This window comes from Microcaecilia unicolor, chromosome 1 (genome assembly GCF_901765095.1).
Source record: "Microcaecilia unicolor chromosome 1, aMicUni1.1, whole genome shotgun sequence".
Classification (NCBI taxonomy): domain Eukaryota; kingdom Metazoa; phylum Chordata; class Amphibia; order Gymnophiona; family Siphonopidae; genus Microcaecilia; species Microcaecilia unicolor.
The window spans coordinates 34,696,871-34,722,735 of record NC_044031.1 but is presented as its reverse complement, the minus strand read 5'-3'; the positions used below and the strand labels follow the sequence as shown (position 1 = coordinate 34,722,735).

Below are 25,865 nucleotides of genomic sequence, written 5' to 3'. Positions count from 1 at the left end.
AGGTTCACCTGCAGCATGTAACACCCTTGTATTGCTCTAGATGAGATGGTTATAAATAGCTGTCCAGGTAAGCAGGATCTCCTTTAAAGGAGGGTTAGTCTCAAGGACTTTTGCACAGGAAGACTGCTATATGTCACGGGCTGTAGAGCATCTGGTCATTCCTAGATACACTGAGCCCCCAATGGTAATAATACATAAATATATCATCACAGAAGAAGGAAGTCATGAGTTTGATAACTCTTAATAACTGAGATCAGAACTTTTACATCGTTCCTAGTAATTATATATGACGGGGAGTACTTTGGATGCAGTGGAAAGTCTGTCTAAAATTCAATTTCCTTCTGAAAGCTTTTGAGTAAAACACCTGTCCTTAGCTCTCCATTGCATATTCAACTCCGATATTCTAAGTATGGAAAGTGAAGAGTATTTCCTCTACCACCAACCTATGAAATAACGTCAGCACGTTTCTCTCTTATCCAGCAGGTAATGGCATCCAATATGAAAACCATTATAAGGGAGGTACTGAAAATCAGGAAACCCACAAGATGCTTCCAGAGAAAGACAAAGGAATGTTTATCCTGAGATCAGATGGAAGAGACGGGAGGAGAGAGTCTAATTCAAGGGTCCACAGGGGAGAGATTCCATATCCATGTGTGGAGCGTGGTAAAAGTTTAAAACCGAAATCAAATTTACAAACACACCAGAGAATGCATACGGGAGAGAAACTATTTAAATGTCTTGATTGTGGTAGAAGCTTTAATGTGAAAACAAATTTAAAAGCGCACCAGAGGATTCATGCTGGGAAGAAACCATTCATAAGTCCAGTTTGTGGTAAATGTTTTACATGGAAATCACATTTAGAAAGGACACCAGAGAATTCATACAGGAGTGAAACCATTTATATGCCCTACGGAAATCACTTTTAGGAGGACACCACATGATCCATTTAGGAGTGAAACTATTTGTATGTTCTGATTGTGGTAGAATGTTTATAGAGAAAACACATTTAAAGTCTCACCAAAGAATCCATACAGGAGAGTATCTACACTTATGTATGATATGTGGTAAAGGCTTTGAGAAGAAAACAAATTTAAAAATGCACCAAAGATTCTATACGCGAGAAAAGTCATTTTTATGTCCAGACTGTGGTAAAAACTTCACCCGAAAAGCAAATCTAAGAATACATCAAGTGAAACATGCAAAAGTGAAAAACAATTCATGTACAGTCTGTGATAAAAGTTTCAGCCTGAGAGGACAGATAAAAATTATACCAGAAGATCCATATGAGAGAGAAACAATTCATATGTCTGGACTGTGGTAAAATCCTTACTCATAAATTAATTCTAAAAACACATCAGGTGACTTAGGTGAGGGAAACCATTTGTGTGGAGAGTACAGTAAAAGTAATATTCTCAGAATTAATCCAAAAGTAACCTGGCGGATCAGTGAATTGAAAAGACTGAAGTTATAACCAGTATACTCTATCTTAAAGTGAGATTCATCTTTGCCATAAAATGCAGAAAACAAAATATTTACTTTTATGAATGTAACAAAGTCTCTACTGACACCTTCACATTCAAATTCTCAGGGTTGCCAAGTTACTCAGCTCCAGGAGGGAGATTTTAATTCAGTCCTGGATTTCTCAGTGGATTATGAGATCTGCCACAATGAATTTGGTGAGTAAAATCAAGAACTACAAACTCCACACTGCCTTAAGATGTATACTCAAAACCAGAACTGGCCAAAAAGTTCTCCTTCTGGAACTGGGTAACATGGCAGCTTTGTTTCCAGGAGTCCTAGTGACACCAGCACATTGAGTCTTCCTAACCCTACGGCCATAGGCGGTCGGTGGCCCAAATGTTTGGGGAGGCTAAAGGGGCGGGGTTAGGGGTGGGGCCAGGGGTGGAACTTAAATTCATAATTGTATGATAACACACAGAAAAAAAAAATAAAAATAAAAGTCACAATACCTTTTATTAAATTTAGATATTAGATATGTATCATATGTCAGAGAATAAAGCGGTTGCTCAAAGCATATTCTAAACACAATCGCTCAACTCACTATGCACAACTTTGTGCAAAAACACGCTCAGAACCTTACTGTACCATAAATATTACACTGGGCAGACCCTAATACACCATTCCATATCATCATGCTGATCAATCCATAGACTGGTGGGTTGTGTCCATCTACCAGCAGGTGGAGATAGAGAGCAAACTTTGCCTCCCTATATGTGGTCATGTGCTGCCGGAAACTCCTCAGTATGTTCTCTATCTCAGCAGGTGGTGGTCACACACAGCAGCAGCTCTGGCTAGGCCTCCAAGCCTAATTTTTAGGTTTTGTTGAGTGCCTGGGGTTGAGGGCTCTTCTTGAGCAAGTGCAAACCTGGTGGCGCCAGGTCCCTCCTTTTCTCCCCCCTCCCGCTGGCTCCGTTTAAAAAAAAAAAAAAAATTTTGAACGTCCTTAAAGGCGTTTATTTAAACGTTTATTGCAGCTACTCACTGGGACACCAGGTCGTTACAGCTCGGAGCGGACAGCAGGTAATTTTTACCTTTTATAGCGGGCAGGGGGTTCCCCGATTGGTCTCCATGTGGCCCATGGCGTCGGAGGGCGAGGGCGCAAAGAGTCGCTCCCCGGATCGCGTGTGCGCTTCTAGAGGGGATGCGGGGGTCTTAAAGTCTGATTCGCCCTTGTTGGGTGACAGTTTCGTGACCGATGAGTGTCCCGGTCCTTCCTCCGGTGTGGCGGTTTTTCCCGCCATAAACGCCCATCCCCCGCGGCTCGCCTCCGCCATATTGGCCGGCCACGCGGCTCGGACGGCTTCTTCTTGGGCCGCCCTTGAGGTGGGAGACATTGATGCCATGAACGCCCTTAATTTGGGCGACGGCACAAGCGGCTAAAGTTAAGCGCCGTTCTTCCCGCGCGGCTCCTTCGCGGAGTGTCGCGCCGGACGCCATCTTGGATGCGCAGCATGTCTCTCCCCCGCTCTTACGAGCGCCGGTTGAGGGTGCGTCTAGGGCTGTAGCCCAGGCTGCGGAAGTGCACAGTATGCGGGGTTTCTCCCCCGAGTTTGTTTTGCTGCTGCATCAGGCCTTCCTTATGCAAAACGCTGCCCCTGCTCCCTCGTCTGGTAAAGAGGTTGAGGCCCCCGGAGGTAAACGCCCTCGGGTTGATTCCCAGGCCTTGGAGGACTTTGTCTCCTCCGATGTAGATGAGGGCAGCGTATCTGAGTTCTCCCAACGGTCCTTTGCGGATTCCTTGGAGGAGACGGATCCCCGCTCGGATGGAGCGGATGACCCCTCTGCAGCGTGGCTCTTTAGCTCAGAGGATTTGCCCAACCTGTTAATGCAGGCCATGGGCATTTTGAAGATTTCCTCTCCGGAGGACGTCTCTCCCTCAGCCCCTGTTGGCTCTGCCATTATGCTGGGGACGAAGTGCCCGCATAGAACCTTCCACGTGCATGATGCCATGCACACCTTAATTTCGGCTCAGTGGGATGTCCCGGAAGCGAGCCTTAAAGTGGTTAGGGCTATGTCCCGCCTCTATCCTTTGCCTGAAAGTGAACGTGAGGCCTATCTGTGGCCTACCGTGGTTTCTTTAATCACTGCGGTGACTAAGAAAACGGCATTGCCGGTGGACGGTGGCACGGCCCTATAGGACGCCCAAGACAGAAGATTGGAGGCGGCCTTAAGATCGTCCTTTGAGGCGGCTGCTTTAAGTTTGCAGGCCTCAGTTTGCGGTTCCTATGTGGCCAGGGCGTGCCTGACTATGGTGCAGCGGGCTTCCCCCTCGGATCATTCCTTGAGGGCTGATCGACCGGCCCTGGAATCGGGCTTAGCCTATTTGGCAGACTTGCTGTATGATGTCTTGAGGGCCTCAGCTAAAGGCATGGCTCAGACAATCTCTGCGCGGCGGTGGCTTTGGCTGAAGCATAGGTCTGCGGACCACGCCTCTAAATCCCGCCTGGCTAGATTGCCTTTTAAAGGCAAGCTGCTCTTTGGGGTCGAGCTGGACAAAATCGTGACCGATCTTGGCACGTCTAAGGGCAAGAGGTTACCAGAGGTCAGGGCTCGGGCTAGTGCTCGCCCCGGTACCTCCAGAGGACGGTTTCAGGAAGCTCGTCGGTACCGCCCGGGCAGGTCGGGCTCCTCTGCCCCCTCTTCCTTCAAGAGGAACTTCTCCCCCAAGCAGCATTCCTTTCGCAGATACCGCCGTCCCGGAGGTGCTCCCTCCGGTCCTCCCCTAGGGTCTCGTACCCAATGACGGGGCCTTGGTCCACGCCCCAGTGCAGATTGGAGGACGGCTGTCCTCGTTTCTGGGCGAGTGGATCATAATAACTTCAGACGCTTGAGTGCTGGAAGTCATCAGAGACGGCTACAAGCTAGAGTTCTGCCGACCCTTAAGAGACGGGTTTGTACTCTCTCCCTGCAAGTCTCCGGTCAAACTGTGGCAGTGCAGCAGACCTTGGACAATCTGATCCGCCTGGGTGCGGTCGTTCCGGTGCCAGAAAATCAGCTTGGCAAGGGACGTTACTCCATTTACTTTGTGGTACCAAAGAAAGGAGGTTCTGTACGGCCTATCCTCGACCTCAAGGGGTCAATCAGGCACTTTCGCATGGAGACCCTCCGCTCTGTTATAGCGGCAGTGAAGGCAGGAGAGTTCCTGGCATCCTTGGACTTCAAGGAAGCGTACTTGCATATTCCCATCTGGCCTCCTCATCAACGCTTTCTGCGTTTTGCAGTACTGGGCCGACACTTCCAGTTCAGAGCCCTCCCGTTCGGGTTGGCTACTGCTCCGCGGACCTTCTCCAAAGTAATGGTGGTCATCGCGGCCTTCCTGAGGAAGGAAGGAGTACAAGTCCATCCTTATCTGGACGACTGATTGATCCGAGCCCCCTCTTATGCAGAGTGCGGCAAAGCTGTGAACCGGGTGGTTGCTCTTTTGAGCTCCCTGGGGTGGATCATCAACTGGGAGGAAAGCCAGCTGCGCCCAACTCAGTCCCTGGAGTATCTGGGAGTTCGATTCGACACCCAAGTGGGCAGAGTGTTCCTGCCAGACAATCGGATTGTCAAGCTTCAGGCTCAGATGGACCAGTTCCTAGTAGCCTCTCCTCTTCGGGCTTGGGACTATGTGCAGCTGTTGGGCTCTATGACGGCCACGATGGAAGTAGTGCCCTGGGCCAGGGCTCATATGAGACCACTACAACACTCTCTGCTGCAGCGCTGGACTCCGATGTCGGAGGATTATGCTGTGCGCCTTCCCTTGGACCCAGCAGTGCGCAAGGCGCTGAGCTGGTGGACGCAGACAGACAAGTTGTCTGCAGGAATGCCTCTGGTGACCCCGGAGTGGATTGTCGTCACGACGGACGCCTCTTTGTCGGGCTGGGGAGCCCGCTGCTTGGGAAGGACAGCGCAGGGGCTCTGGTCTCCTGCAGAGGTAATGTGGTCTATCAACCTCCTGGAACTCAGAGCCATTCGGTTGGCGCTTTTGGAGTTCATCCCGGTACTGGCGTTGAAGACTGTACGGGTCCTGTCGGACAATGCCACGGCTGTGGCCTATGTCAACTGCCAGGGAGGTACCAAGAGCGCCCCGCTAGCCAAGGAGGCCATGAATCTATGCCAGTGGGCGGAAGCGAACCTGGAACAGCTGTCAGCGGCCCACATTGTCGGAGTCATGAATGTCAAGGCGGACTTTCTCAGTCGCCATACCTTGGAGCCCGGAGAGTGGCAGCTATCTGTTCAGGCGTTCTTGGACATCACGAAGCGCTGGGGCCAGCCGAGCCTAGATCTGATGGCGTCATCGGCCAATTGCCAAGTGCCGCGCTTTTTCAGCAGAGGACGGGACCCTTGATCCCTGGGAGTAGATGCTCTTCTCCAACAGTGGCCGACACAAGAGCTTCTCTATGTGTTCCCGCCCTGGCCCATGTTGGGCAGGGTGCTAGACCGGGTGGCAAAGCATCCGGGCCGGATAATCCTGGTGGGTCCGGATTGGCCCAGACGTCCCTGGTATGTGGACTTGATCAGGCTCTCAGTGGACGAACCTCTGCGACTGCCAGTGGAGCAGGGCCTGTTACATCAGGGTCCCGTGGTGATGGAGGATCCCTCCCCCTTTGGTCTTACGGCCTGGCTATTGAGCGGCAGAGTCTGAGGAAGAAGGGCTTCACAGACAAGGTCATCGCCACTCTGCTGAGAGCGAGGAAGCGCTCTACTTCTACTGCTTACGCCAGGGTTTGGCGTACCTTTGCAGCGTGGTGTGAAGCAGGTTCACTTTCTCCATTTACTGCTCCAATGTCTTCAGTGCTGGCGTTCCTGCAAGAAGGTCTGGAGAAAGGCCTGTCGCTCAGTTCCCTGAAAGTCCAGGTAGCGGCCCTGGCTTGCTTCAGGGGCCGCCTGAAGGGTGCTTCCCTGGCTTTGCAGCCAGATGTGGTGCGTTTCCTCAAGGGAGTTAATTACCTGCGCCCTCCTCTGCACTCAGTGGTGCCTGCGTGGAATCTCAACCTGGTGCTAAGAGCCTTACAAAGCCGCCTTTTGAACCCTTGTCGAGGGCATCTCTGAAAGACCTGACGTTGAAAGCAGTCTTTTTTGGTGGCTATCACTTCAGCCAGAAGAGTTTCCGAGCTCCAGGCACTCTCTTGTCGAGAGCTTTTTCTGCAGTTCACTGAGGCAGGAGTGACTATTCGCACAGTGTCTTCCTTCCTACCCAAGATTGTTTCTCGCTTCCATGTGAGTCAGCAGCTCTGTCTCCCTTCCTTTCGTAGGGAGGACTACCCAGAAGAGTATTCTGCTCTCAAATATCTGGATGTGAGACGGGTCATCATCAGATACTTGGAAGTGACCAATGATTTCCGGAAGTCGGATTATCTGTTTGTCCTGTTTGCAGGTCCTCGTAAGGGTCTGCAGGCTGCTAAGCCTACAGTGGCAAGATGGGTCAAGGAAGCCAATGCAGCGGCTTATGTGGCCGCGGGGAAGGTGCCGCCTATTCAGTTGAAGGCCCACTCCACTAGAGCTCAGGCGGCCTCGATGGCAGAGGCCGGGTCCGTCTCCTTGGAAGGGATTTGCAAGGCGGCAACTTGGGCGTCGGCCCATACCTTCTCCAGACATTACCGCTTGACTGTGGCTGCTCGGGCGGAGGCCCGGTTTGGAGCTTCAGTGTTGAGTTCAGGGATTTCAATGTCCCGCCCTGGGTGAGTACTGCTTCGGTACATCCCACCAGTCTATGGATTGATCAGCATGATGATATGGAAGGTAAAATTATGTATCATACCTGATAATTTTCTTTCCATTAATCATAGCTGATCAATCCATAGCCCCTCCCAGATATCTGTACTGTTTATATTCTGGTTGAATTTTAGGTTCAAGTTTAGTCTTCAGTTACTTCAGGAGGACTTCGTGTTCAAGTTTTTTCACTTGGATTCTTCAAGAGTTGAGACGAGTTTGTGTTACAGTGAGCTGCTGCATTCCTCTCCCCTCCGTTTTACGGGGCTGGATTGAGACTTAAATTCTGCCGGCACTCCCTCCCGCTTCGTGCGGCTGTAGGGCAGCTTTGTACCCCTCCCGCTTCGGCGGTGTTAGGGTCAGTCAGCTCCTCCCGCGGTTGCGGTTGCAGGATAAGCCAGATCCCCCCGCATCGGCGGGGTGGTGTCCCTCCCCCGCTCCGCGGGGATGAGCTGGACGGATTCCCCTCCCCCACTTGTGTGGGGATGAGCTGGGTTAATTCCCCTCCCCCGTTTCAGCGGTGGTGAGCTGGGCAGAGTGTCCCTTTGTGGGTATAATTCTCTAAGTGCTGAGTCCTGCGGATGGAGCTTTGATATCGACATACTGAGGAGTTTCCGGCAGCACATGACCACATATAGGGAGGCAAAGTTTGCTCTCTATCTCCACCTGCTGGTAGATGGACACAACCCACCAGTCTATGGATTGATCAGCTATGATTAATGGAAAGAAAATTATCAGGTATGATACATAATTTTACCATATACCACCTATACGGAAAATGCAGGCCGTCAACAATATGAAACAAGGGATCATATCATCACAGTTCTTATGTAGAGCCACAAAACACCCTAATTCATGTTTAATGTGGGATAAAATGCCATAAATAAGTAAATAAATATAAACTTTTAATGTTGAGCACCTGATTCTCAAAGTGGACATATTCCAAACACTATAATGAAAATAAAATGATCTTTTCTACCTTTGTTGTCTGGTGACTTTTTCTTTCACTGCAGCTCCTGCTGTGAGGATGGAGGTAAATCAACAATTTAAACCCCTCAGAGCACAGCAGGGGAGGCTTAGCCTCTCCAAGCCTCTTATACCGGGCGCCTATGCCTAGACCACCATCCAGCACGCACAGTGGCACCCCGACACAGACACCTCCCACCCCCCACACACTACCATCTAGCACTTCCTGTGACACCCCCACACTAACATCTCCCACTCTCCACACTGCCAACCAGCACTCCCTGTCACACCCCCCTCAAACTGGAAGCTTCATCCTTGCACATTGCCAGTAGCAGTTATCAGGTTCTATTGTAACACAGAGCTGAAGATTATCAGCAAATGGATGGTCAGGGATGCTGAAACAGAATAAAACTGACAAGATGACTAAGGTACACTTTAAACAAGAGAGGAGAGAGAACTGATCCTTGTGGGACCCACGTCCAGTCCTCAAAGCCCTTGAATTCATGTTCCTCCAGGTGACCAGTGGAATCTACCAGTCAGAAATGAGTGATGCCAAGCCCATGCAGTATCTGAAATCCCCATGTCCTGTAGATGCTACAGTAATGTGGCATGATCAGTGATGCTGAAAGCTGCAGACGGATCAAAAGATTAAGACCCCTCCCCAAGAATTTAGCTCCAACACCTACAGTCATGTTTACCCTAGTAGCATCCTCCCAGAATTTTGACACTGTTAACTATTAAGCTGTGTTTCATATATACTTAGATATTTATGGCTTACCCTTGTCCACAGTCGAACACCACTGGCAGAGAAAAAAGGACCCTTGTGGTCACATGTCCTTTACGGAAAATAATTTCATCTCATGTAGCTTTTCAAGAAAGGGGAAATTGGATACTGGGCCAGTACCTTAGGATCCCAGTTAGTTTTTTTTTTTTTTTTTTTTTCAAATGGTCTGATTAGTTCTTGTTTCAGACTAAATACTTCTGGGTCAGAGATGAATTGAAAAATGTTGATCAATCGAAGCAACAACTTGCCTTTGGTCTCCTTGACAAATTTCAGTGGGTCAGAGAAAAATAGCTGAAGGCTTAGACACAACTCAACTAACAGTTACTGCAGAGAAACAAGAGTAAGCAAGATTCAGATGCCACACTGTTAGGTAAATCAAACCTCGAATATGTGTGGGAACAGATCAAAGAAATATTCTCATTAAAAAAAATACTAGCATTGCTCACAGGAACAGGATAGAACAGAAAGGCCCCTTTGCCTTACTTAACTAGTGCTGTCCGGGAAGTTGCTGGTTTGGTTAGGTGTCAGCAGGGCCGCCGAGAGGGGGGGACAGGGGGGACAAAATTCCCGGGGCCTGGGCTTCCAAGGGGGGCCTGGCTCCGCATTCCCACCTGCCACCGGGCCCCTTCCACCCGAACCCCCTCCAGCAGAAGTGCTGTCTTCTGACTCCAGCGTGCAGGATCCACACAGACGCGCTCCTCTCAGCTGATCTTCGCTGTACTCTGCAGGGCTTCTGTGCGTCTGACGTCCTGCACGTGCAGAAGCCCTGCAGAGTACAGCGAAGATCAGCTGAGAGGAGCGCGTCTGTGTGGGCCGCACACGCTGGAGTCAGAAGACAGCACTTCTGCTGGCGGGGGTTCGGGTGGAAGGGGCCCGGCCCGGTGGCGGAGGCGGGTGGGACTGTGGCACCGAGCCCCCCTCAGGGGGTCGGCGACAACCTGGGGGGGCAGTGGGGGCGGGGCCCGGGGGCAGCCTTGTCCCGGGCCCGGCCCAGTCTCTCAACGGCCCTGGGTGTCAGTGATCAAAGTTTCCCTCTTAATATCACCTTGTCTTCTGGGGAATCTCTCAAATTCTAGAGTAAAGAGTTTTGGGAGTAATTCTAGATTCAAATCTGACCTTTGAGCCTCAGGTTAGTGAACTTGTGAAGAAGTATTATGCAAGAGCTGCAATTTCTTCTTTTTTTTTTTTTTTTTTTTACTTAGAGTAAGAGAACAACATAAGGAATTACAATAATTGCCTGAGCTATGGTTCTAAAACTTATAGGACTCAGTAACAATCTAACAGCCCTTAATCTTCAAAGACTGAAAAAACATATTGTTTCATCACTTTTTTTTTGTTTGTTACATTTGTACCCCGCACTTACCCACTCATGGCAGGCTCAATGTGGCAGGCAATGGAGGGTTAAGTGACTTGCCCAGAGTCACAAGGAGCTGCCTGTGCCTGAAGTGGGAATTGAACTCAGTTCCCCAGGACCAAAGTCCACCACCCTAACCACTAGGCCACTCCTCCATTACCACTAGGCCACTCCTCCACTGTTGCTACTATTTGAGATTCTACATGGAATGTTGCTATTCCACTAGAAGTCGGCCCTTGCAGATCACCTATGTGGCCGCGCAGGCTTCTGCTTCTGTGAGTCTGACGTCCTGCACGTATGTGCAGGACGTCAGACTCACAGAAGCAGAAGCCTGCGCAGCCTTCTACATGGAATAGCAACATTCCATGTAGAATCTCCAATAGTATCTATTTTATTTTTGTTACATTTGTACCCCGCACTTACCCACTCATGGCAGGCTCAATGTGGCAGGCAATGGAGGGTTAAGTGACTTGTCCAGAGTCACAAGGAGCTGCCTGTGCCGGGACTTGAAATCAGTTCCCCAGGACCAAAGTCCACTACCCTAACCACTAGGCCACTTTGAGACCACTTTCAGTGGTATAAAGCGGGGTATAAATGTTCTGCATAACCATTCCCTATTAACTGGTTACATTTGAGAAGCGCTTAGAAGTTTAGTTCTTGATTTTCCTTAATTGAAAAATGTAAAATACAGTTCTATTTGGGAACGTACATTTACTTATCAAAGTGCTAAAATACGGAATGATATTTTATTTTATTTATTTATTTACGGTTCATTTCTACCCCACATTTTCCCACAAATGCAGACACAATGTGGCTTCCATGAATTACAAAAGTTAAGAGATACAGCACATGAATTTAGCAGTAGAATAAGGATAAAATGTTAACAGCAATTAGGATGACTAAACAGCAGAGTCACTAATGGAATACACTTGTTCAAAAAGGTACGTTTTCAGCAGCTTCTTGAAAAGAGGGTGGTCAGCTTGCGACTTTAGGTACAGGGGAAGAGTGTTCCAGGTCTTCGGGCTGGAGTAGTGGAAAGTGGAAGCAAAAAGAAGCTTGTACTTAACACCCCGGCAAGATGGATAATGGAGTTGTAAAAAGGTGCGTGCTGTAGTGATGGCATTTCTAGGTGGGAGATCTATTAGAGGAATCATATATTCCGGAGCTAAGCCATAGATTATTTTATGTGTCAAAGTACAGATCTTGAATGCAATTCGTTCTCTCACAGGTAGCCAGTGTAGGTTGAAATGTAGGGGCTGCGCAGAAACCCAGCGCGGCTTGCCCAAGATGAGTCTTGCAGCAGTATTCTGGGCAGTCTGGAATTTCCTCAGTAGATGCTCCTGGCAGCCTGCATAAATCCCACTGCAGTAGTCCAGGTGAGACAGAACTAGCCAGTGAACGAGAGTGCGGAAGAGCTCTCTGGTGAGACAAAACCTAACACGCCGCAGCCTCCACATAGCATAGAAGATCCGTTTGGTGACCACTCGCACTTGCGGATCCAGGTGCAAGTGAGGGTCCAGCTTAACACCCAGAAGTTTAAGGCTCTGTGAAATAGGGAGGGGCTGGTCTTTAATGACAAGGGAGTTGGTGGAAAATCTGCCATGGACGGACGAAAGCACAAGACACTGAGTTTTGTCTTTGTTGATCTTAAACCGGAATACCTCGGCCCAACGTTCCAAGACAGAAAAACTCACTTCGATCAGATTTCTGATTTCATCTAATGAGGTATGGAAGGGGATGGAGATGGTTATGTCATCTGCGTAGATAAATGGTTTCAGGCCTAGGTTTGCTAGTGCGGTGGCAAGGGGAAACAGCATGATATTGAATAGCGTTGGAGAAAGGGGCGAACCTTGGGGAACCCCACAAGAAGCTTTCCAAGGTGCAGAATGATCTGGAGTGCCTTTGACTTGGTAAGTTCTTGTTGACAGAAAACCCTTAAACCAGTGTAACACGCACCCTCCGATGCCTAGTGTGTCTAGTAGATGTAGTAAGATGGCGTGGTCCACCATATCAAACGCGCTGGACATGTCGAACTGCAACAGTAAAATTTTCATATCAACAGAAATGTCCCGTTTAAAATCCGACAGGGCTGTGACCAGAACCGTTTCAGTGCTAAACTGAGCATGGAAACCTGACTGAGAGTAGTGCAGAATGTCAAAGGTTTCAAGGAATTCATTTAACTCAGTATTCACCAAGCTGTCCATAACTTTGACAATCAGTGGTATGGACGCCACTGGCCGATAATTTGATGTGACGTTGGCTCTTATCTTTGGATTCTTTGGGATGGGTGTGAGAAGAATACTGCCATGCTCAGGGGGGAAGATGCCATGGTTCAACATGTAATTAAGATAGGAAGTCAGGTTGACGGTGAAGCGCTTCGGGCCCGCTTTTAGAAGGTGACTGGGGCAAGCATCCAAACCACAATACTTGTTTGAGAACTTCCGGAGAACTTTAGAAACGTGGTCTACAGGAACGCTTTCAAAGGCAGTCCAAGTGCGATCAGCTGGACAGTAAGCAGAGCACGGATCCAGTGAATCTAAGAAGTCATCCACATCTGCTGGGGAACTAGTTAGCGTTGACCTGAGAACTTCTATTTTGTCCTTGAAATAAGTAGCAAGCAGGTCCGCCGAAGGTGGGTCGTCCCCAGAGGTCTCCAGCTTATTTGTGGTGAGAAACGAGTTCAAGAGCTGGTTTAGCTTTTTGTAATCTTTACCTGCAGTTTTTAGTTTCACGGAAAAGTACAAGCACTTGGCTTTCTTGATGGCATACTTATATTTGCGGTGGCAAACTTTCCAGGCTTCTAGCGCTAGACCTGTCTTTTTTTTGTGCCATGCACGCTCAAGCCTCTGTGTTTTGGTTTTCAGAGATTTTAGATCAGTAGAAAACCAAGGTGTGGAACTACGGGAATAGGAAGACTTGAGTTGCATGGCTGATTCAAAAAATATCTTCATATATATTTTTTGTAAAGTTCTTAAAACATATTTGTTTACAAGACAGCATTAGTAATCTGAATGTGTTAGTAGCTTTTCTTCTCAGCAGATTTATTGGGCAAAACAGACTGAAATGTCAACTGACTCTGAAGACATTTATACCAGAAAGATTTGCCATTAAACGAGACCTAAACCTTTTATAGTAGAATGAAAAGGAACAGATAGAAGTAAAGAAACGTAGAAACAGAGAAAAATGTAGGCAGATAAAGACCATATGGCCTATACAGTCTACCCATCCTTGCCATCTACTCTCTCTATCACACCCTTAGAGATCCTATGTACTTGTCCCAAGCTCTCTTGAAGTCAGATACTGTTTTCGTCTCCACCACTTCCACCGGGAGGCCATTCCACAAATTTACCACCCTTTCTGTGAAGATGTTTTTCCTCTGGTTACCTCCAAGTCCACTGATTAGATAATATAAGGTGATCTCTTTCTATAGGCCTAAGAAGTTAATAGATTTCAGGGTAGATTCAACATTTAGGCACTAAACAAATTGAGTGCTAAGCAAGTATGCTAAATCGGCAAAGTTGGGCCCTGAAGCCATTATAGAATCCTAGCGTAGGTTATTATCTATATAATAAAACTCACCCTCAACGTTCTGAAGACACTGACGTCACTGAAGCCAGGCCACTGACGTCACTTCCTTCATGAAGGGTTCGTGGTGGTGAAGCCACCGAAATCACCAAGTCTCTGGGCCCCGCCCTCGCGTCAAACGCGATGACGTCGAGGGCGGAGCAATGGCGTCACACATCGAGGGTGGAGCAATGGCATCAGTGGCTTCACAACGAAGAAGGTGATGAAGGTGCGTTGACGAGGTGCGGAACAATGGCGTCAGTGGCTTCACAACGACAAAGGGGTGGGGGGGGGTTGGGGAGGAAAACCTTGCTAGCGCCCGTTTCATTTGCTCCAGAAACGGACCTTTTTTTACTAGTTTAACATAAGCACATAAGCATTGCCATACTGGGACAGACCGAAGGTCCATCAAGCCCAGCATCCTGTTTCCAACAGTGGCCAATCCAAGTCACAAGTACCTGGCAAGATCCCAGAACAGTAAAACAGATTTTGTGCTGCTTATCCTAGAATATGCAGTGTTTTGTTATAAAATATAAGGTAATACCCCTTTTTATTGAACCAAATACATTTTTTGAAAAAAAAAAAAAACATTAGTTCTATAAAAACATATCAACATATTTTGTTTCTTGTTTTTATTAACGTTTGTTTCTTGGCATTTAAGTAGACTAATATGGTAACCACTCTGCTTTACAAAATATAAATCGTTAGAACAGTTTTCTTAATTGAGGAGAGACATGATGTGATTCTCTTTCCCTGGGAACAGGCTCTCCAGCTGAGAAAGCTGAGCTGACAGTAAGGATTAAGCAGGAGGAAGAGTTTTGCGACTGGGATCAGCAGGACCCAAAAGACAGCAGGTGGTTTGAGAGGTTCCGCACGGGTGAGTGACTGGTCGTTTTGGTTATCTTTCTTTGTACATTTCCTAATTGCGTTATTTTTTTTTTTTTTTGTTACATTTGTATCCCACGCTTTCCCACTCATGGCAGGCTCTATGTGGCGAGCAATGGAGGGTTAAGTGACTTGCCCAGAGTCACAAGGAGCTGCCTGTGCCGGGAATCGAATTCAGTTCCTCAGTTCCCCAGGACCAAAGTCCACCACCCTAACCACTAGGCCACTCCTAGTTTATTCAACTGGCTATTGGAAACAGCCACTCAAAAGTGAAGGAACACTCAATCCCTACAAGCATCGTCAAAGAAAGTCCAAAAGAGTAGGATAATCTGGCTCGTCCAAAAAAAAAAAAAAAAACAAGGGAGATGCTTATTCAAAAATGTGTGATCTTTATTGAAAATCAAACGACTTGATACAGCTGCCAACAGATGTTGTACACATTTGCTTTACATTTTGGACAAGCTTTGTGTGCTTTTGTTTGAATTTGATCTTGGAATTATTACTTACCATTACACAACCTACACCATAAAACTCCTGAAGCAGGTGCTTTGGGCACCGAAACACGGAAAAACATCAAGCTTATCACTACCTCCTCTGTCCATTAGACCTTCTCATTCAACAGCTGAGGACACTGTTAAATCATTAACTCCCCCGCAACCACATCTGTTATTTACTGAATTATGGAGGGACATTTTACAGAAAAAATATAGGGCTATCCTCTAGCAGATATCACTAAAAAAAATAAACGTACACATTCCAAATGGAAACATTCTTCTATTGGTGCATCCTTTAAGCTATTAGTCAGGTGACAATTTTTCCATATTGTCTGACTCGCTGTCATCTTATTTAGAATACTCACAATACACTCTTCCTAAATGCAGACCATCGCCAGGGCTTTCCTCAGACCTGTCCTCTTTGCCACCTGAGAATGAAGATCAGCCTGAAGACAATTACCCTCGTTTTATCTGCAAATTAGCTAAAAGCACTAGTGAGAAACCAGATCCCAGATCCAAACTCCTGGGAGCTCTTAAATACCTGGAAACCCCGAAGGCAGTAATTTCACTTCCAGTGAATAAATATCAAAAAACTGTGGAGCAAAATACATCTTTGCAAAATGACAATCTAAGCATAAACTCTTTCAATATAGTAATAACAAAACCAATTTCTTATAAACGTTCATGTATGAACTTACAGGAGGGAAAAAGCCTCAGCAGTCACGGGCTATTTGCTGTGGAATATTAACCTCGTCACATCCACACCCAAAGGAGAGGACCATAGCAGCCTCTTGACTTGGACCAATCATAGGCAAAAACCTCCTGAAAACTTTTTAAATTTAACACGTGACAAAACATTTTCAAAATTCTTCAAAATCTTCCCTTGTAATAACCTTCTTCTTGCAGTCAAATCACCAAAATATGCATGTTCATCCATATATGCTTGTCAATATCTGGTCATATAATTTAACAGCACTTAATTTAAGGAATGTTCCATCTTGAACCCGCTCCCAGCGAGTTCCCGTTTCACCAACACTGGCTTCTTCAGGGGAAACTGGGGTCGTAGTGAGTCTTCTTGTTGTCGTGGGCTTGGCCACATATCCAAGATCAAACCAAAATCAGGGCCAGAAACAAATGGAATCGGAAATCCAATCCTCAAAAGCAAAACAAGTCAGGTCCCTCTTTTTGACTGCGACCTTTCATTTCAACATCCGGTGGGAGGGAGACTAATTTACTTCTTCGACAAGGGCCCCTTTTATAAAGCGGCGGTAAACCCAATGAGGGCTTACCGCTTTCTAAAAAGGCAGTTCCGCTGGGCTACCACGGCTACCGCAGCTGCCTAGCGGTGGTTTCCACCTCAGCATGCTATCATATCTGGCGCTACAAAAATATATATTTATTTTTGTAGCGCCAGTGTGTACCCGGCGGTAATCGGGCAGTGCCGCGCACTGCCCAGTTACCACCAAGTTAGCGTGGGAGCCCTTACCACCTCCTCAATGGGTGACTGTAAGGGCTCCCCCCCCCCCCCGAAATGGCCGCGTAGCAAGTGCTTCACTTGCCACACAGCCATTTTCTGAAAAAAAAAGAAAGACCTACCTTTTACCCACTGCGGTAAAAGGGGGCCTCGGCGCACGTCAAAATCGCGCTGACACCAATTTAGGCCCCCTTTTGCCGCAGCTTGGTAAAAGGAGCCCTCAATGAGTGGTTAAGCTCTAGAACTTGTGAATCATTACTCGTTTTCATTCTTTTCTGGATTGCACTGATTATGAATTCTATGTTATATTTATATCGATCTCTTTTAGTTGTTAGCCTCATTGAACTCAAAATTACAGGAAAATGGGGGCTACAGATGTCAACCTATATAATAATTCTCACCTCCAACAGGATGTGCCTGGGACCGTGCCTGCCGGAAGTGGTCTGCTAGGCAGGCACGCACTGACCTCAGTGACATCAGTGACAGACAATTTGGCAAAGCAAAACAATCTGAGTGCTGACCATTAGGACACAGGGTTGATAGGAGAGTTTTAAAAGACTGAAGGAACCGAAAGTGTTAAATGGGGGGAGGGGGGAGTTCTGAACGACTGAAAGACATGAACATTTGGGAAAGGAAAACAATCTGAATGCTGGCCATTAGGACACAGGGTAGATAGGAGAGTTTTAAAAGACTGAAGGAAACGAAAGTGTTAAACTGGAGAGGGGGGGGGGAGTTGTGAATGACTGAAAGACATGCAAATTTGGGACAGGAAAACAATCTCAATGCTGGCCATTAGCACACAGGGTACATAGGAGAGTTTTAAAAGACTGAAGGAACCAAAAGTGTTCAGGGGGGGGGGCAAGTTCTGAATGAATGAAAGAAATGAAAATTTACGAGAGGAACACAATCTGAATGCCGGGCATTTGTACATAGGGTAGATAGGACACTTTTTTTTTAAAAATGAAGGACGTGAAAGTATTACATCTTGGGGGAGGGGTGAGGAGGAAAGCGGTGGGGTATCAGGATACTGGGCGTTAGGGCTACGGGGGTACATAGACTTTTGAAAGCCTTAAGGAACCCAAAGTGTGGGAAGGAGGAGGAAAAGGAGGGGAGGGAACAGGGTGAGGGGGCCCTGTCACACACTCTCATTCTCACACACACACTGTCACACAGACAGTCTCACTCTGTCACACACCCGCACATTCACTCTGGCTCTCTCTCTCAAACATACACACTCCCAGGAAAACCTTGCTAGCACCCGTTTCATTCGTTCCAGAAACGGGCCTTTTTTACTAGTAAATAAATAATTATGGTAACCGTGGTCAGTGTATCTGGAGGAAAAGTCCATAGTCTGTTATTGAGATGGACATGGGAGAAGCCACTGGTTGCCCTGGGATTGGTCGCATGGAATGTTGCTACTAATTGGGTTTCTGCCAGGTACTTGTGACCTGGATTAGCCACTGCTGGAAGCAGGATACTGGGCTAGATGGACCATTGGTCTGACCCAGTATGACTATTCTTATGTTCTAACCAGGGGCGTATCTGGACTCGGGCGGTAGGGGGGGCCAGAGCCAGAGGGAGGGGGCACATTTTAGCCCCCCCCGGCGCCACCGATCCCCCCCCCCCCCCGCCATTTCCGGACCCCCCCCCTCGCCACCAATGACACCCTCCCCCGCTGCTGTCACCTTTACTGGCGGGGGACCCCAACCCCCCACCAGCCGAGGTCCTCTCTTCCATGCAGGCTGCGCCGCTGCAAGTTGCAACGCTTCCTGTTCTTCTGAGTCTGACGTCCTGCACATACAACGCGCAGGACGTCAGACTGAATTCCAAATTCTGAGTCTGACGTTCTGCACGTTGTACGTGCAGGACATCAGACTCAGAAGAACAGGAAGCGTTGCAACTTGCATCCTGCACGGAAGAAAGGACTTCGGCTGGCGGGGGCTTGGGGTCCCCCGCCAGCAAAGATCGGCGACGGGTTGGTGGCGGGCGGGAGGGAGGGGGAGGTGGAGAGGGTCTGTGGTAGGGGGGTCCAGGGCGAAATCTGCGGGGGCCCAGGCCCCTGTGGCCCCACGCAGATACGCCCCTGGTTCTAACTGCCTGACATGCCCCTGAACTGCTTATGCCCCTGTCTTGTCCTACCCCTTGAAGGTGGGCACACTAGATTTTGTGTGCAAAGCTTACAGAAGAGTGTATCTATTAATAAATGCCAGTTAGCACCGATTATTAAGTTACATATGTGCAACTTTGCATAATAACCATAAGGTTGGGTGCCTAATTTTATACAATATGAAGGTATATGTCTGTATAGGGGAATGGGGGGTTGGTCTGTAATAAGATTTCTGATGATTACTTATCTTTACCCTTAGTAAATTATGGGGCCATTTTACAAAGGTACATAAAGGACCTACGCGTGTCCAGCATGTGCCAAATCGGCATTACCACCTGGCTACTGCGTGCTCCGGACGGTAATTCTGGATTTGGCATGCACCGAAAACACACGGTAGAAAATATTTTCTGCCGTGGGGCACCTAGGGAGAGTGTGAGACCTTAGCGCTAAGTCAGTTGTGGGGTGGTAAGGTCTCAGGATGAAAATGGACATGCGCTGGTTTTTATTTTGACGCACGTCCATTTTCCAGTCCATTAAAATAATCCCTTTTTTTCCCCAGACGCAGTGGAGAAATGGTCTAGCACGTGTCCAAAACATGCGCCCAACTCTACCGCAGGCCACCTTTTGGTGCGCCTTTGTAAATGGGGCCCTATATCAGGGGCGTAGCCAGACTTCAGTTGGAGTAGGGTCCAGAGCCCGAGGTGAGGGGGCACATTTTAGCCCCCCCTCCCGGCGCAGCTGACCCCCCCACCATTGCCGACCCCCCTGCTATTGCCGACCCGATGCCACTTTTCACGTCCTCTCGCCCTCTCGACCCCCTCCCGCTGCGAACCCTCCCCCGCCGTTGCCTACCTTCGGTTTTGCCTGCGGGGGAACCTCAATTCCCGCCAGCTGACTCTTCATCCTGCAGTCAAAAAAGTCTTTGTTCTGTTGCATGCTGATGCCCTGCACGTTGTATGTGCAGGACGTCAGCATGCAACAGAATGAAGACTTTTTTGACTGCAGGACGAAGAGGACGTCGGCTGGCGGGGATTGGGGTCCCCCGCCAGCAAAAGCGAAGGTAGGCGGTGGAGGAGGGTTTGCAGGGGGGGGTCGAGAGGGTCGTCGGGAGGGGGGTCCAGGACGAAATCTACGGGGGCCCAGGCCCCACATAGCTACGCCACTGCCCTATATATTTTGGTATACCAGATGCTGTTAGAGGCGTAAAGCTGTCATGGCTGCTGTGTAACATTTACCCAGAATCCCCTCTCACCATTGAAAGGTTTTTCAGCAGTAAAGCCCCACGTGATCTTGAAGGAGAAGAATAGTCTTACATTGCTAAACTTTCTTTGTAATTATGTGTGTTAATATTTAACAGTGTCTATAATTGGCAGCAAAAGGCAAATATATCAAATGTAGTTATAGGGATCAAATAAACATATAATTTCAGGAAAAGGTACCCATAACCATCAAATTATAAATATTTTAAATTTCAAGATATGGTGCCTTTGGGATGCTAATCCCAGATGTACTCCAAAGGGATTCCAACTGCAGGCATCATCTTCATCAGCATCAGAAATTTATTATAAGTATTCATTTATTGCAGCTCCAAGTAAATCTTCAGCCACCCAGTCAAAGAAGTCAATAAAATTTGTTTGACAGGATTTTCCTTTGGTAAAGCCATGTTGCCTCGGATCCTGTAACCTGTTGGCTTCTAGAAAGTTAACTATCCTTTCTTTCAGCAGCGAATCCACTATTTTTCCTACCACTGACCTGAGACTTACCAGCCTGTAGTTTCCCACTTCTTCCCTGACTCTGCTTTCGATTCGACATAGGCCGTGTTTTGGCAATCTTGCCTGTATCAGGAGTCCAAAAGTAATCTGAGGCCTTCATAAGATAGGCAAAACAATTTGATACCAAATAGCAGTGTAAAACAAAAAGGATGAACCATCAAAAGGGCTTACATATAGCTTTGGTTTTACTATTGATCCCTTTTGAAGGTTCATCTTTTTTTTTTTTTCACTGCTGTTTGGGATCAAATTATTTTGCCTATCTCGTGAAGGCCCCAGATTACTTTTGGACTCCTGATGCAGGCAAGATTGCCAAACACGGCCCGTGTTGAGTCTTATTAAGGAATTGTTCATTGTATCTCTTTGAATAAAAGATTTTGATTTAAGGACTCCACTTCGCACACTGACTGGTCATTTGACATTTTGGTTATCTCCACTATTTGGTTTTTTTTGAGAGAACTTTTATATCATTCCTATTAGTTATATGCAGGGGCGTATCTGAGGTTCAGCAGTAGGGGGGACAGGGGCTAGAGTGAGGGGGCACATTATAGCCCTCCCCCCGGCTGCCGCCGCCGACACCCCCCCCCCCCCCCCCCCCCCCCCCCCGCCGTCAATCCTCCCCTGCCGTCCACGTCACCTACCCCCGCCGAGGTCCGCTTCCTCCTGCCTGCCGGTGCCTTTTACTTCAGCTAGCGGGGGACCCCAACCCCCGCCAGCCCAGCTGAGGTTTTGTTTAAGTTTCGGACGGAGTCTGACGTCGCAGCACGTTGTACGTGCAGGACGTCAACGTACTGCGACGTCAGACTCTGTCCGAAACTGGAAGGGAAGGGATGCAGCTTTTAACAGCACAGCACAGCACGAGGAAGAAAACTTAAACAAAACCTCGGCTGGGCTGGCGGGGGTTGGGGTCCCCCGCCAGCTGAAGTAAAAGGCACCAGCAGGCAGGAGGAAGCGGACCTCGGCGGGGGTAGGTGACGGGGACGGCGGGGGAGGATTGACAGCGGTAGGGAGTCCAGGGCGAAATCTGCGGGGGCCCAGGCCCCTGAGACCCCACGCAGATACGCTCCTGGTTATATGACAGTGAGTACGCTGGATGAAATAGTAGGTGTGTCCAAAACTCTTTTACCTTCAGAAAAGTGTTTGAGTAAAATACAAGCCATGAGCTCTCCATAGCACATCAGCTTTGAGGGCCTGAATTCAAAACCTGAGAGATGTTCTTGTACTGCTGACCTATGAAATAATGTCTGCACTTTCTCTCTAATCCAGCAGGTTACGAAAATGAGAAGTATCATAAGGAATGTGCTGAAAATCAGGAAGCCCACAAGACGGGTCCAGATAAAGACAAAGCAATGCTTATTCTGAAGTCAGAGGAGGGAACAGACTGGAGAAACATGTCTAACTTAAGGGTCCTTATGGAACTGAATCCACATTTATGTACGGAGTGTGGTAAAAGCTTTCCGCATAAATCAGATTTACGATCACATGAGATGTCCCACACAGGTGAAAAAACATTTAAATGTTCTGAATGTACTAAAAGTTTTAATCAGAAATCAAATCTAAAAACACACCAGAAAATTCATATGAGTGAAAATACAGTAATGGTACAAGCAGCTGAACACAGGCCTCGAGAGCAACATTTCCTTCTCTGCCCTGAGCAAGTTGGTACAGCCCCTGTACCCATCACCTCAGGGGGAAGAAGGCTGCGAATGAGGCCCTGGTTGGAACAGCAGATAAACTCCAATTCCATTCCAGGACTGATATGGATCAACAGGGACCTGAAGATTTTCCAGATCCCGTGGAAGCATGCATCTTTAAACAGCTGGGTCATGGAAACAGATGCTTGTCTCTTCCGGAACTGGGCCGTTCACACTGGGCGATATCAGCTGGGTGAGCAAAAACCTGCAAACTGGAAGGCAACTTTTCGTTGTGCCCTGAACTCCTTGCCAGACATTGAAGAAGTGAAGGGCAAAAGCGTAAATAGAGGCTCCAGTGCGATACGGGTTTACAGGATGCTACCAGAACTGCCACAGAGAGAGAAAAGTACAAAGAAATCAAAGTCGCTCAACAGCAAAAAGAAGACAAATTCAGCCGAAGACGACTCTGGCCTAGAAGAGACACTGGAAGCAGCACACATCCCAGGTATATCAGCTGACCACAGCAGCTACACCCTTCGCAAGTGTGCGGTCCAGAAGTAGATGCCAGCTTAGATATTACAGAATAAAGTGTGAACACTGGGTCCCTGCAGGAACCCTCAGCAATAGAAATACTGTTGGTGGCCACAAATGATCTCTATCCTTAAAGTGCTCCAAAGAATAGAAAATCCACCAGCTCAAGGGGGGTGGGAGGGATAAGCAGCAGAATTTGCAGAACAAGAGAAAAACAGGGGCAAATGCACGAACATAGCGAGGAATACAAAGAGTTACTTTAACAACCTCATGTAGATCAAAACCTAACAGGAACAGATGAGCAGACTAGATAGGCTGTATGGTCTTTATCTGCCATCATTTTCTGTATTTCTATAAGAGCATAAGAGTTGCCCTACTGGGTCAGACCAAGGGTCCACTAGCCCAGTATCCTGTTTCCAACAGTGGCCAGTGCAGGTCACAAATAGGTGGCAGAGTCCCGTGAGACAGTGAACATGATAGCACATGACAGTGGACTATGGAGAAGATGGTTCATAGCCCGTACGGAAAAATCTGGTAAAATAGACAGAGGCATCTCATCACAGGATCCTCAAGTATCAAGAAATGCAGTCCAAGACCAAGAAAATGTGGCAGAAAGATACATAAATATTGCCCATCGTCATTTTGGGTGCCACAGGCTGGTTAAAAAAAAAATTCCAAAGAGCACCTGGATAAATTGCCTATGTTACATCTTATGAACGTTAGAATGAAGCTGTCTGGCACAATGGAAGTACTACGGAGAGCGTTAGCAGTACATTTGATGGACAGATCATACTCCAGATGCCCTGGCTTAGGAGTGAGATTCATTCCTGTCATGGTATGCACAAAACTAACCTATTTGGAGACATTGCCCCTGATGTGACGTGCTAAGGACAGAACTCCTGTAATTACAGAAAGGCACAGTAAGGTGGCACATGTCATCCACTGGAAACTGTACGAGAAGGACACTGGGATCAGGAGCTTAGAAGAACTGTGGAGAATGAGGAAGTTGTGTTCCCTTGGGACATTCCTATCCCAGCTGATAAAAAGCTTGAGGCAAGAAACCCAGACATAGTGATAGAAGAGAAAACAAAAGATCAGCATTATTAATAGAAGGGTCAGTACCAAGAAACTATTTTGTACAGCATATGGCAACAAAAAAAAAAGAGAGAGCGAGAAATGCAATCAGACCCCAAGAAAATGTGGCATAAAGATACAGACATGGGTACCACTGGCCTGATTACAAAGAATATCCAAGCACGTCTTAATGTGTTGCTCTTTGGAAAAATGCAAGTGATGACATGAGCTTTAGCAGGGAATCTGAGCGACTGAGATAATATCTAGCATACCCTAGCATAGGGGTACGGTTCATGCTTGTCATGATCAGGGGCGTAGCCAGACTTTGGCGGGAGGGGGGGATCCAGAGCCCGAGGTGAGGGGGCACATTTTAGCCCCCTCCCTGGCACTGCCGACCTGCCGTCACTACTACTACTACTACTTATTTCTAAAGTGCTACTAGATGTACGCAGCGCTGTACACTTGAACATGAAGAGACAGTCCCTACTCGACACAGCTTACAATCTAATTAGGCCAGACAAACAGGACAAACAAGAGATAAGGGAAGTGAGGATGATAAAATAAGGGTTCTGAACAAGTGAATAAGGGTTAGGAGTTAAAAGCAGCATCAAAAAGGTGGGCTTTTAGCTTAGATTTGAAGACGGTCAGAGATGGAGCTTGATGTACCGGCTCAGGAAGTCTATTCCAGGCATATGGTGCAGCAAGATAAAAGGAACGGAGTCTGGAGTTAGCGGTGGAGGAGAAGGGTGCAGATAAGAGAGATTTACCCACTGAACGGAGTTCCCAGGGAGGAATGTAGGGAGAGATGAGAGTGGAGAGGTACTGAGGAGCTGCAGAGTGAATGCACTTATAGGTCAATAAGAGGAGTTTGAACTGTATGCGGAAACGGATAGGAAGCCAGTGAAGTGACTTGAGGAGAGGGCTAATATGAGCATAACAACGCTGGCGGAATATTAGTCGTGCAGCAGAATTTTGAACAGATTGAAGAGGAGAGAGATGGCTAAGTGGGAGACCTGTGAGAAGCAAGTTGCAATAGTCTAAGCGAGAGGTGATAAGAGTGTGGATGAGGGTTCTGGTAGTGTGCTCAGAAAGGAAAGGGCGAATTTTGCTGATATTATAGAGAAAGAAACGACAGGTTTTAGCAGTCTGTTGAATATGTGCAGAGAAGGAGAGGGAGGAGTCGAAGATGACCCCAAGGTTACGAGCTGATGAGACAGGAAGGATGAGAGTGTTGTCCATAGAAATAGAGAATGGGGGAGGAGGAGAGGTTGGTTTAGGCGGAAAGTTGGTGGTGGCCGCCGCCGCCGCCACCACCAACTTTGACCCCCCCCCCCCCCCCCCCGCCAACGACCCTCTTGACCCCCCCCTCCCGCCGCCAACCCTCTCCCTGCAAGACATCAGACTCACAGAAACAGAACGAAGCCTTGCCCCGGAAGAAGAGGACCTCGGCTGGCAGGGGTTGGGGTCCCCCGCCAGCAAAGGTAGCCGATGGTGACGGCGGCGGCGGGGGAGGTTTGGCAGCAGGAGGGGGGATCGAGAGGGTGATCGGCAGGGGGGCGTCCAGGGCCAAATCTACGGGGGCCCAGGCCCCTGTGGCCCCACGTAGCTACGCCACTGGTCATGATACGCACAGAACTAAGTGTAATGAAAAAATGGTGGGCCGGACAATTCAAATACATTATGGAATAGCCAACTCAGAGTGGAAAAGTAGCCTAGCTCCTTGCATAGGAGCCAGCTGTGTTGGTGCTTGGGCACTGCCAGTATTGAGCAAGCTCCTTAACTGTATGCTGGGGAGGACTGACCATATGGGCAACCGGGCAGTGCCCGAGGGCTCAGAGGCTCCCTCCCCCGGCACACTACAGCCCCCCAGTCCCACCTTGAAGGGCCCTGGTGGGAATTATACCAACTTTTAAAATTCAAAATCATTTTACAGAGTCTACACTTTATGCATTGCCTATATTTTTTCAAACCAAACTATGCACTTTTTCAATAGAGAAAGCTCCTTACTCCGCCC

The 25,865-nt window shown here is 47.9% G+C and overlaps 1 protein-coding gene across 2 annotated transcripts in view; it reads left to right on the top strand.

Moving 5' to 3' along the window:
• Window positions 1-23,068, top strand: part of LOC115464959 (zinc finger protein 221-like) — a 36,989-nt gene extending 13,921 nt beyond the window's left edge. The window contains exons 4-6 of one of the 2 annotated variants that reach the window (XM_030195354.1): window positions 481-663; window positions 14,647-14,760; window positions 21,879-23,068. In XM_030195354.1, coding sequence (XP_030051214.1) covers window positions 481-663; window positions 14,647-14,760; window positions 21,879-22,807 — 1,226 coding nt within the window. In that variant the 3' untranslated portion in view covers window positions 22,808-23,068. The remainder of the gene's footprint in view (window positions 1-480; window positions 664-14,646; window positions 14,761-21,878) is intronic. The other variant, XM_030195359.1, reaches the window with a different exon arrangement.
• Window positions 23,069-25,865: the final 2,797 nt, after the last annotated feature.